We start from the raw sequence: 13,472 nt of genomic DNA, 5'->3' as shown, positions 1-13,472 counted from the left end.
TCTGCTGAGAACTACTCGATTCTGAAGAGTCTTTGCCTGCCGGACAAACCAGCGCAGAAAACGTTTGAGGAACTCGGAGAATTGCTTTCAGAGCACTTCAAGCCTAATGTCAGTGTGTTGGCGGCGACTCATAGATTCCAGAGGATTTGTCAAAAGGATGGAGAGTCAGCAACACAGTATGCAGCTAGACTAAAGCAAGCAGCCATGGACTGTAAGTTTCAGGCGTATTTGGACAGGGCACTCCGAGACCAGTTTGTCAGTGGGTTGAAGTCGATGAGTGTTACGAAGGAGATATTGTCGAAAGCAAAGGAGACCTCAAGTTTGGCGGACATTGTGACGATGGCATCAGCCTATGAAACTGCATCGAGAGAGTCGGAACAATTGACGGCGCAGTCCGTCCACGCCGTTCGTTCGCGCCAGTCGACGAGCAAGCCAACTCCAACTTTCAAGTCGCACGACAAGAAATGTTTTCGGTGTGACAAGGCTGGTCACAAACCGGAAGAGTGCCGCTTCAAGAGTGTGAAGTGTCACGCGTGTGGTACGGTGGGTCACATCGAGAGAGCTTGCCGCAAGAAGAAGTCTGGACAAACCGTCCATCACATCGCGGAAGAAATTGGTGAGTTCGTTCCATGTGCTAGTAAACCCGATGTCACCATGTATAGTGTAAATGCAATGGGGCGACTACCGTACACTGTATCATTAGATGTAATGGGTACCACTATCCAAATGGAGATTGATACAGGAAGTGCTGTCACGATTCTCAGCAGCGCAGATTTCTTGCAATGCAATGGTGTGCTGAGTAACCTGATGGAATCCAGTATCAACCTTGTGTCCTACTCTGGAGATGTGATTAATTGTCTCGGGGAAGCGGAAATGGAGTTCCGAATGGGCACACAATTGCACACACTATTGGTGAGGGTTACAAATGGAAACCGTCCATCTATTCTGGGCAGAGATGCAATGGCTTTGTTCAAACTCCCCTGGAAATCAATTTTCGAAGTGCACCAGGTCGAAAAGTCTGGCGCTAAATTCATTGAGAAATACCCAGGGTTGTTCGACACCTCAGAAGTGGGAAAGGTGAAAGGCGTGCAGGTGAAATTGCATGTGTCTGATGAGAGCCCTGTTTACCGAAAGGCCAGGCCGGTACCACTGTCAATTCGGGAGAGCTATGTTGAGGCTCTGAATAAATTGGAAGCAGATGGTATAATCGAGAAAGTCACGCATTCAGAATGGGCCTCCCCCACTGTCACGGTAGAGAAATCAGGAGGTGGGTTGAGAATCTGTGGTGACTACAGTGGCACTATCAATCTGCATTCTAAATGCGAGCAATACCCGCTACCCACTCTTGAGGAGCTATTGCACAAATTGGGCCCGGGGTCTAAATTCACGAAGCTGGATTTGTCGCAAGCCTACCACCAGCTAGAGATAGCACCTGAATGTCGGAAGTACACCACGATCAATACCATGCAGGGGTTGTATCAGTACAAACGACTCCCTTTTGGTTTTCACAGCGCCGTATCTATTTTCCAACGGGTAATGGAAGAAACCCTTAGCGATTTGCCAGGATGCGGGGGCTACATCGACGATGTGTTGTGTACTGGTCGTGATGAGGAGATCCATGAGAAAAATGTGGATCAAGTGCTATCTTGCCTAAATGAGAAAGGATTCAAGCTCAATCCTAAGAAGTTCAGCTACATGGCGGATAAGCTAACGTACCTCGGTCATCAGGTAACCGCGCAGGGAATCGCACCCTCGCCTGATCGAGTGAACGCCTTGAAAGTCGCAAAGCCGCCTAACAACGTGAATGAATTGTACTCTTTTCTGGGTGCGGCCAATTTTCAACGGAAATTTGTACCTCGGTTCGCAGAGATTGCTGCACCACTGTACAACCTGCTCAGGAAAGAAATGAAATGGCAATGGAGCAAGGCAGAGGAAGATGCATTCCAGGCCTTGAAAGATGCAATGTGTGAGCATACGCTATTAGCACACTACGATGTCAAGAAGCCAGTCACACTCCAGGTGGACGCTTCTCCAATGGGTCTAGGTGCCGTACTATTGCAAAGGCAAAAGAATGGTGATGTTTTGCCGGTTGCTTACGTGTCAAGGAAATTGACACCGGCTGAATCGCGTTATGCACAAATCGAACGGGAAGCCGTAGCTGTGGTTTTCGGTGTTACGAAGTTCCAGAAATACTTGCTAGGGCGCCACTTCACGCTTCAAACCGACCATCAACCACTATTGAAGTTACTGGGAAACAACGAACCAGTTCCTACACTTGCATCAGCTCGCATCAAGAAATGGGCACTAATGCTAGCTGGCTATGATTATGAGATCAAGTATTTGCCAGGCAAGGAAAATGTCTACGCGGATTTCCTGTCTAGGCAACCATGTGAGAATATCAGTCCGTCTGCAGAGGAAATGGTTACGGTTCGTGTCTTGCTAGTGGAGGAAGATACGATAATCAAAGCAGACGTAGTGAAATCGGAAACAGCTCGTGACCCTGAGCTATCTAAGGTGCTCTACTATGTAGTGAATGGTTGGCCTAGCTCAGTACCCCAATCGTTTCGGTCTTACCACAATAAGAGGGATGAGCTGTCTGCGGAAGATGGTATCCTATTGTGGGGACAACGAGTTGTCATACCCAAATCACTAAGAATGGTATTGCTACGTGATTTGCACACGGAGCACTTTGGCATGGTCAAAACCAAGCAAATGGCACGACGGTACTTATGGTGGCCAAATGTGGATCAAGAGATTGAAATGTTGGTCAAGGCATGTGCTCAATGCCAAGAAAGTGCGAAATGTCCACCTGCCAAGTCGGGAACCTGGTCATGGCCAAACGGTCCTTGGAAACGGGTGCATATCGACTTTGCAGGACCATTCATGGGCAAGATGTTCCTGGTTGTGGTGGATGCATACACAAAGTATCTGGATGTAATTGCAATGTCTAATGCCACGTCTGCAACCACTATTGCGGCTCTGCGGCACGTGTTCTCGGTGTTTGGTCTGCCGGAGCATCTTGTTTCAGATAATGGAACCCAATTCACGAGCGAGGAATTCAAGGCTTTCCTCCGTGCCAACGACATTGTGCACACCCTGACGGCTCCAGGCCATCCGGCTACGAATGGACTTGCTGAGCGCTATGTGGGTGTGTTTAAGCAGAAGTTGAAGGAAATGGGTGCAACGAGCGAACCACTGCAAGCTCGGCTCGACAGGTTTCTGCTAACGTACCGCACGACACCCAACCATGCCGGCAGAACACCTGCGGAGATGATGTTTGGACGCCAGCCACGCACGCGGCTCAGTGCTCTGCGTCCCTCGCAGGTACGTCAACAAGCAAAGGCTTATGAGGACGGCAATCGCGTCAAGCCAGCGTTCACAGAGAGTGACTCTGTGTTTGCGCTCAATTTCGGCAAAGGTAATCGTTGGGTCCCGGGACGAATTGTGCGTGTCCTCAGTGACTACAACTATGAAGTACAAGTGGGTGATGTGTTGTGGAAGCGTCACCGAGATCAGTTGCGTCTACGGTCAGTTCCGGCAAGCTTGAGTGCATCGCTGCCAGAACCACTGTTGGATACAATCGATCAGACGTCGCCGTCACCAGTGCTGTCAGACGTAGGAGAGTCGTCACTGTCCAGTGATTTTCCGGCTAGCGTCTCGCCACAGTCTGCTACTGTACAAGTTGAGGCGGATCCTCCTTGTGAGCAGTCTGCTCCTGAAGTTGGTTTACCACAGGTCGAGAATACTCCCTGTGAAACCACTGTTAGACGTTCGTCTCGGCGTAGTGTTCGTCCGGATAGACTGATTGAACAGTTTTGAGCCGTTCCCTGATATGTCATTGCTGGACTGTTTAGCGAACTAGTAATTATTACCATGTACAATAGTGTGCAAGATCCTTGGTATTGCTAATATTGACTGACGGATTCCTGCGTCAGATTATGTTATTGTAGTGCTGTGTCAAAGTTTAAGAATTCACGTACGGTGGATTGATGAACTTATTTTATGTGTTTCTTCAACGATTTTTGAGGTATTTAATTGTGGTAGAATATTCCCTGGAACATTCTTGAAAGGGGGCAGTTGTTGTGTATGCAAGTTAGTCATTATATATCTACTACACCGTTTGCTACTGACTGCGCATGCTCGCATATGGTTGTTGTTGTTACTTTACCTGACCAAGAGGAATGTCTTACAAATGCTACTGTTTGTGTGTGTCAGTGAGAATGCATGAGTGTAATGGAATGTTAGTCCGCAAGGGGACATAACACATATCCGACAGCTTGCAGTACGAGGAGCCCAGCTGCTCGGCTTCCTCCGTAAAGCATCGGCTGTGCTAGACCCAAAGCACCGGGCAATCGTGTGCCGTGGCTTTGTCCGCCCTGCGTTAGAGTATGGCATGCTGGTGTGGATGAGCGCAGCCCCCACCACCTTGGCCCGCCTCACTGCCATCCAGCGCCTGCCCTGCACATAATTGGAGATGGATTATACCTCCCGAGCCTCGACATTCGCCGTACCGTAGCAGGGCTCTGCTTTCTGTACAAGCTGCACTTTGTGGAGGGTCCGGAAATGGTGAAAGCCATTCTGCCCCCATCAGCAGCCGCACCGCAATGCCGCATGTCTACTCGTGAGACAACCAGATCTGCAACACATCATCCATCGCAACTCACCAGTATTCTTCCACCTCAGTCACGAAACAACACGCTCCGCTCATTTCCCCACTCCCTCATCGCAACGTGAAATCAGCTCTCACCTACCCTTCTGCAGTCGCCCTCTTCTCGCAGAGGTATGCACACGTTCAAGAAAAACGTCAACGACCACTTTCGGCGCAGCAAGTGGGAGTGGGCCACAGACAGGCTATGATCTCTGCCAACACACCAGCTTATTATACTGACCGCACTCCAGCTCCCTTCTACCCCTCTTTGATCCCCTTCGCTCAGCCTTAAAATCCGATTATCAGTTCTCTCCATCTTCCTACGGTGCACTGCTTTTACTATTGTTTTGTCCTATCTCAATCCCAAATTCTCCTCATTATCGTTTTGCAAAGCCGGTGCTTCCCTCTTGGATGCACATGTAAATCATCGAATGTCTCTGTCTGTTGCTGTTGGAGATCAAACACTGGGTCTGGCAAGGTGGTAGCATCTGTGAGCATTATGTGGCCCGCAGTGTCATCTGTCTCTGTGTCAGTAGGGCCTGCTGGGACAAATCCCAATTTGGAGTTCAGCAAGACTAGGCCATTGTTGAGTTGGATGTGACCGTTACCCATTATGGAGAAGTAGAAATCCGTGCTGATAAGGAGGTAACTTTCTACCTCCTCACGCTTGGTGACAATGGTGTCAGCTAGTTGGACGTTCTTGACTTCAGGGTACTGGTCGATGTCCATTGGGGATTTGGCAACGGGACAACAAATCCACGGCATAACATTGGCCGTTATGGGTAAGGCTGATCCGTCTCGACATAGGAGGGGAAACTCCACTCTCGGCAGGGTGACCGTTCGCCGGGACGCAGATCCAAAACTAGCGATGGAAATCACGTTTTAACCGACAACAGCTGTGTTGACAGAGGCAGCTAATGATTCATGAATAAATGTGCTAGTTGAGTCGGTGACTCAACTGAGATATTGCCTTGCCCGGCGACAGTTGCAATGGCGGTTGGGAGATTCATACCTTTGGACTGGACGTGCACCGTAGCGGTAGTATGTTTCTGTGGCGCTTGTTGCTGCTGAGTATGATAGAAGATACTTGAGGCTCTGTTGGCTTGAGCACTCAGCAGGGACAGATTTTTGAAGTGCGACGGTAACGTACTGGGGGAGTTTCATACTCTTCTTCATCTTCTTTCTTTTCCTTTATTTGAGTTGCTCGAATAGCCACGAAATCGTATAACTCCGCCCCGTACTTATCTAGGTCAGCATCCAACTTTGTGAAGGCATCTCTATGCTGTTCACAAAACTGGGTCCGGATCCCGACCCACTGGTCTGCGTCGTCAGATGGACAACTTTCTGAAACTAAACGTTGGCACTTCGTATCGTCAACGTGGACAGTAGAATACAATGCGCTAATTTTAGTTGCTAAAACTCGGAGACTCCCTGGATACTCGGACATGGTTTCGGCACCAATTTATGTTGCGATTCGACTCTCTTCCAGTTTAGTTCCACAACATAACTTCAGGGCTGCCACACCTGGAGGGGTAGAATTTAACGGGGGTCCAGGGGTGTCCCCCGCAAGGGGGCAAGGCCCCCACGCGATGAAATTGCTTAGGAAAATGGCTTGCTGTTGGGATCCAAGAACACATTTGTAACTGTCCAGCACACGCACTACAACCATGCCAATTATGAATTAATGGCCAACTGGACTAAAAAGCGCACAAAATTAAATAGTCGAGTGTCCCTCGGTGAGAACAAAATCGGTCGGATTGTCGGACAGGCGATCAAAAATCTGACGATTTCCGAAAAATCGGAGCAAGTTGCAGCCCTGTAACTTCACAGGACTGGGATTTATTCTGATTCATTACTACATGACTTCCTCTAATCTCTAATCATCAAGAAGCAAGGTAAAACCATAAAACAATCAAAACAAAACAAAGGGGCTAATGCTACGTGGACGATAACGTCACACAAACCTACACGTGATATTGTGTACAACTTCATGATGTAATCACGACACTCGTGTCAAGACAGACATCCGAGGAAACAGAAGCCAGTGAGGGCTGCGTCCCACTCGCTTGTGTGGATTCACAGGAAGTGTGAGTTACGAAGTCTGAAGAAGAGGTTGAACGGTCTCTGCTGGGATTACGACTACACCATAGCTCAGTGGTTAGAGCATCGCTGGCTACAAGCGAGGGTCCCTGGTTCGAGTCCTGTTGGTGACAGTGAATTTTTCTTCAGACTTTTCCCGTTTGTCTCTTTCCCTCAAACCAGTTAATATTTTATGACTTGGGGCTCCCCGCGTGCTAGTTTGTACGTGAAGTGTGTGGGTTACAGTGAGGGCTGCGTCCCACCTGCCTGTGTGGATTCACAGGAAGTGTGAGTTACGAAGTCTGAAGAAAATGTTGAACGGCGTCTGCTGGGATGACGACTACACCATAGCTCAGTGGTTAGAGCATCGCTGGCTAGAAGCGAGGGTCCCTGGTTCGAGTCCTGGTGGTGACAGTCAATTTTTTCTTCAGACTTTTCCCGTTTGTCTCTTTCCCTCAAACCAGTTAATAATAATAGGCCACCCAGAATTAATTCGTTGTTTCGGGTCACTTCACTCATCCGTACCAGGGTCGGTCGGGTTTATTTTTGATGTCATTTTATTTTTTATTTTGGTTACTGCGGTGTGCATGCATGATTATGCACATCCAACAGCTTTTGTCCATCAAGCCAGTTGATCAAATCTGACTGTACATTGTTGTAGACGATCCAGCACGCGCAGTCATTGTCCCATTACTACTGGCATTAGATCCAGGTCCCCTCAAGGACCAGTTCTTTTCCTCCGAGTCGCTGGTATACGAGTCTGACGAGCAGCTCTCACCAAAACCTTTGTCAATGAGCGACGCGGTAGCGGAGCTGAAGCTGTTTCAGAACCGATTGCGGATCGGAGATAGTAGAAGTCTAAGACGACAACCTGGTCACCAAGCGCTGCATCCTGTCATTTGGCTGCTTCTGAGCATGAGGTCGATGTCCAGACTGCTATTGTACGTGTGTGTAGTCGACACTAGTCGTACATTTGCATGCACAATATTTAAAAAAAACATTTTGCGGTCGGATGAAAAAAGACGGTCGGCCGGGTGACCCGAAACAACGAATTAATTCTGGGTGGCCATATTAATAATCTTTATTTCAGGATTACCCAAAGGCTAACGCCTATCGAAGTGTTTTGTCCAGCGCAGGTCATGTGGGAATATTATGCCAAGGTGACGATGTTGTGTTACTTTTTCTGGTAGAGATTGCCCAAGTTTTATTTCGGGTAGTCGTGGTAGGGGTCGGTTAGCATGGCAGAATGGGAGGATGACGGTTTTCGCTTTATTGACTAGCAGGTGCCAGGGCTCTAGCCATTCTGCTGCGGCATCGATGATTCTTCGTAGCGCAGCCTCACACTCAATGTAGTTGCCTGCAATGTCAATCAGTGCGGTGTCGTCCGCGATCTGGCTACACGAGGTTGTAGCATTGTCACAGGCAGTAGGCAGGCAGGCAATGGTGTACGCCAGGAACAGAAGTGGTCCCTGGACAGAGCCCTGGGGCACTCCCGCTGGAGTTGGAATGAAGGTGAGAGTTTATGCCTTCGATCTGCACCCCCTGGCTGGGTCCTGTCAAGTAGGCTTCGAGCCATTTGTGAGCCTTGCCATCGACACCGTAGTGGCTCGGCTTTTCAGCAAGCTTTGATGCCATATATTATGCGATCAAAGGCTTTGCTAGGATCGAAGAACATGCTTCCCCGCATCCCTGGCTGTGGATATCTGGTGGACGATCCGTGCGAGTTGCAGTTTGGTCCCGTTTTGTTTCCTGAAGCCGGATTGGTTGGAGGGTAAGTGCGGTGCTATGTGATTGTACAGACGAGAGTGGACTATTTTTTCTTCTGTTTTTGATATTATACTGAGCAGGGAGATGGGTTTGTAGTTGGTTGGATGGAAGGGGTTGCCCGACTTGTGGATGGGTGTAATAGTGGCGTCTTTCCAATTCTGTGGTATTTCTCCGGTTCGAAAGGACTGTTTGTAGAGACTAGTCAGAAATGGGGAGATTTCCAGTTTCTTTCAGGAGCCGAGTTGGGATGTTATCGAAGCCTGGGCTCTTGTCAGTGTCTAGACTGCTTAGAAGCTTCTCGACCTCTTCCACTGTTGCTGCGATTATATTAAGAGTATGAGTTATGTCAGGGGTAGTGTTGATGTCTGGTGTAGTACAGGCGGTCTTGTCGATGGACTGTTGGCTTTGGGAGATAAAGAACTCGTTGAGAGCTGTTGCCTTCTCCATGGCCGTGGCTGCAAGTGGAGTTGGCTGTGGATAGTGTGGGAATTGTTGGCTTAGGCGCTTTCTTCAGGTGCTGCAGTGGGTGGTTGAGGTTTGTCCCCGTTGACGTTGTTTGCTAGACAAAATCGGACTTAGCCTGTCGCAAAAGAGCGGTTACTCAGTTACGCTGGGCTGTGTAGAGTGTCCAGTCCGAGTCTAAATGCGTCGCCTGGTAGGTGCGGAGCTGTTTGTGCTTTGTTTTGATCTAGCTGAGGAGATCCTTCGTCATCCAGGGACGAGTGGGCATAGTAATTTTTCGAGATTTGCTTCTGGTCACTTGGCAGTGGTGCACGGCTAGTTGCAGTATCTGGTCTTTCCGGAAGTTCCAGAATGAGGTGACTGGCTGAGGGTCAGTGGGCTGTGGATCGTACTGCAGATTGCAGGTTCTGTGGGTGATGTGCTGCTGGGGTCATAGGTTGCCTTGTATGATAATGTGATCAGAGGCACTCATAGGAGGCAGGCTTGTGATGGTGATGTTACTGCGGCTAAAGATAGAGATGGCCAGGACCAGGCACGATGTAGGTGTGTGTTGGCGTAGGTGCGTGGCAAAAGAGACGTGTTGTGTGAGGCCATGAGTCTCGCACAGCCAATGCAAGTCCTCACCTAAGGCATCAGTGGTGTCGCTGGAGTGCCACAAGCAATTCTTTGCATTGAAATCGCCACGGAGAAGTATCTCATCCTGGGGTCTTTCAACTAACTTTATGGCTCTCTCCAGTTGCATAACGAACTCTGCCGGGTCGGACCGTTGGGGGCAGTAGATGGTCCCTACCACAAGGGAGGCTTGGCCGGTTGTTATTCTAATCCAAATACATTCCGCGTTAGTCATGGGAATGGTAATTGTCTCATGTTGGCAGCTGTGTGGTATGTATGTGGCGACTCCTCCACCAAAGATGTCCCGGTCCGCTGTTATGAGTTTGTAGCCATTGATGGCGTACATCCCGTCACTGTCCGATGGGTGGTTTCCTGGAAGCCGATAAACTACAAGTTTTAAGGTATAAAATATTAATAACGCCAAGAGTAGATAAACAAGAGTGTGCAACTCCGGATCTCTTCTGCACAATCTGCAGATACCCCCGCCCACGGCGGAATTTTTTGTTGACGTCACCTTTTTTCAGGGAAACGCGGACTTTGCCGCAGAGCAGTGTGAGAGCACGTGCTGGGCACCGACCTTGTAGTGTAAAGCCCCGCCAAGTGCACAAGGGAAACCTCTCCAAAAGGCTCGCAGCGCGTGCGTCGTCGAAAAGATTACGTCAACAAAACATTCCGCCGTGGGCCAACCCATCCGCGAGTTGCACACACTTGTTTATCTACTCTTGATAACGCTGATAGTGTGTACAGTGAAGGGTGGGATTAGAAACGCGAATACACATTGAAAGACGTTTCGTCTGACAGGAATAAGTTCCACAAAACAGCTCAAATATGTATTAAAAGTAAGTATGAACTCACTCGGATAATGAGCCAGGATAACATGTCAAATAGAAGAAGGAAACACATGGAAACGAGTTATGAAGCAACTATCGACGAATGCAACAATAAGCGGTCTGTACGTGCAACAACAGGTCACAAAACTGACAGGGTACTGAGAGACTTAGCGACCTAAGACCTAGCTCTCACACACGTCCAGTGTGCAAACCAACAGCATTCCAGCTTGGAAGGTTCAAGGCTATGTGATAGGACCAATGAAGGGAAGGTGAGCGCAGCGAAAATGTGCAAAAGCTAAGTCCCAAGGCAGAAAATAATGTTGACCATTACAGGCACATGACAGCAGCACCCCATCCAACTTGGGTGGGTCAGCAATATCAGAGATAAAGAAAGATAAAGAGATAAAGTTATTGCACTTTCTGACTACTTATCAATATAGCTTTTCGGCTGTTTCCTGTTCATGTATAATAATCTTCTCCTTCTTTTACCATGGTTGGCTATCACCCACATCTTTCCGTTTTGGCTGCCATCGGAAGCCATAAGATGTTGAATAAATAGATAAAATCAACTCTAAAATTAATCATCTTGTTACTGGTACAGTCAGTTGCCGTAGTTGCTTCATAACTCATTTCCATGTTATTTCTTCTATTTTAACTAACCTGAAATTATTGCTCTTAATTCTGAATTCTGCTAAATACACCAGAATGCCAATGGCAGGACGTAAATACCACAGGCTATGAGTCAATTACAGACAATGGAACTGTGACCTGTTCTCGGGGCTATGTGGTAGTCCCACGTAACTTCACTCCTTTCTGCCCGGAGGTAAACAACACTTGGACCCTCACTGACTTTTGTGAAGGTTAGTTCAAGGTGCTTCTACATTCGTGATTGTGCTTCATGCTCAAAAGTGTCTGCCACCTATGATTGGAAAGTTAGTTGTATTGTTGTGCAAGTAGCAAATTAAGGTTTTTATCGATAAATCCATAGACTCATGCACTCCAACAATGAATTGTTCATGGACCTGTCACCCATTTTCTTGCTCATAATTAATTTGACACTCTGGCACCAATTGGTGGCATTGCCATTCCAAGTTTCTCCCAATTCAAAAGGAACCAAATGTGCTAAACGGACCACAAAACGCATTGATGTGAGGTGTATCGACTGGATTTTTGTATTTATATCATTATCTCATGGCACATCATGATGACGGCCAGTAAAACTGAGACATGGGTGAAAGCCAACCACAGCAGTAAAACAGATAAAAGAATACAGATTGAATCCAATTTAGATATAATATATATATATCAAACTAGTCAAAATACTCAATCTGCGGACAGCATGCTGTTTCGTTCTTTGTGAACTCATCAGCGCAGCACAGAGGAAATGAGGCCGAGCCTGATAGCAATGGAAATAAACATTTCCAATCAGGCCCGAACGTACTAGTCAAGATATATATGTTGGACTCAGTAGAGCGTCCAGCCCCTATATGATGTCCAACCCCTATATAGAGTCCATTGGTCCAAAATCCACTGTACAGAGTCCAAATTTGGAATCAACTGTGAGCTCAAAGTTTCGATGGACATCACTCCCTGTATAGAGTCCAGCCAATTGGCTTCACCCCTATATAGAGTCCATTGGTCCAAAATCAACTGTACGGAGTCCAAACTTTGAAATCAACTATAAAGAGTCTTTATGTGGACGACACCCCCTGTATAAAGTCCAGCCAATTACGCATCCCCTATCGAGTTCGAAAATAGACATAGGATCTGCTGCAAGCAGTGAATATTAACCAGAAAACGACCTCTCCCTTTAATCCTTTACATCATTCACTTCTCAAGATAAAAAAAATATGTATTGAGGCGCCACTGCAGCCACTTCATTACATGAAAAACCCTACAAACACCATCCTCAAATCAAGTGGTCTCTTCGCAGATGCTGCAAATTAGTGTTGCCAAATTATTGTGCACGCACACACACATGCACACACCCACACAACGCCAAGAAAATACCTAGAAAAAAAACCAAGAATCGAAAGAGAATAATGGAGAGCCCAGGATTAATTATTTGTTTTCAAATTATTGTGCGCGCGCGCACACACACACACACACACACACACACACACACACACACACACACACACACACACACACACACACAAACTTATACAACGCCAAGAAAACACCAAAAAAAGAGTAGAGACACAATACACACCCAACTCCAACAGCCATGCAAACGTCCACCCATTTACATGTAAAGTCAAGAGGGATAACAAATAATTATACGAAACGAATGCATACGGGGACGGGTACACGCACGTTTACATACACGTAGTAGTGTAAGAGAGTAACATAGTGCAGTGGTCAGCATAATACTATCCCATGCTGAGACTGCAATAGCAAGCTTCACCATTGCTCATGGCCATGCAAATGTTCAGCAGCACTCAGTTCCGCAAGCTTCTGAAGATCAGCACACCTGCAACAAATAGATAGCACAAGGATACGCTTATTACCGTAATGATGCATGGGAGCACACAACTACCAAGTTCTCAACAAATGTGATGCTCAATGAAAATCAATCCACTCAAAGACCTGTGAACAGGTGACGGTGGGAACAATAATCTATTAGTAATACGAGGAACAAGATCGTTTGTGCCCACTCAAGACGCACAGACACACCAACATACATGTAGTGTACACAGTGTTTCACTTCACTGCAACTAAATTCAAATGAGATGATTTGAACAATCTGTACAGCGTTGCTGTCAGTCAGTCTTCCCCAAGATGGAAATGCAATGATTTGTTGTCACGAGGCAGTTTCACTGACACAATGTCATGTTCGTGACATCAAAACGGTTACTTCAGGGAATACGAGTATTAGCTTGAGAAGCTTTTTCTTGTCATTGGCATACAAGCAATCCTCCTAGTCCTACTACTACTAGTACACTGGCACTGCGTTTGTGGATCCCATTGTATTTGACATCATACTACAGGAACAGTGTCGTGGAGTTCACATAATTATCACAGGGATAAAAATACATTTCTCATGAAATAAAATAATAATTGATGATAGCTAG

At 47.2% G+C, this 13,472-nt stretch overlaps 1 protein-coding gene across 5 annotated transcripts in view; it reads left to right on the top strand.

The window, feature by feature from the left end:
• LOC135825798 (sushi, von Willebrand factor type A, EGF and pentraxin domain-containing protein 1-like) overlaps positions 1-13,472 on the top strand; it is a 579,302-nt gene that overhangs the window by 527,923 nt on the left and 37,907 nt on the right. For all 5 annotated transcript variants that reach the window (XM_065338421.1, XM_065338424.1, XM_065338423.1 and 2 more), the window contains one exon: positions 11,103-11,258. In XM_065338421.1, the coding sequence (XP_065194493.1) occupies positions 11,103-11,258 (156 nt within the window). The remainder of the gene's footprint in view (positions 1-11,102; positions 11,259-13,472) is intronic.

Source organism: Sycon ciliatum, chromosome 10, assembly GCF_964019385.1.
Source record: "Sycon ciliatum chromosome 10, ocSycCili1.1, whole genome shotgun sequence".
In the NCBI taxonomy this organism is placed as follows: Eukaryota; Metazoa; Porifera; class Calcarea; order Leucosolenida; family Sycettidae; genus Sycon; species Sycon ciliatum.
Note: the sequence above shows the minus strand (reverse complement) of the source record. Positions and strands in the feature narration are given on the sequence as shown.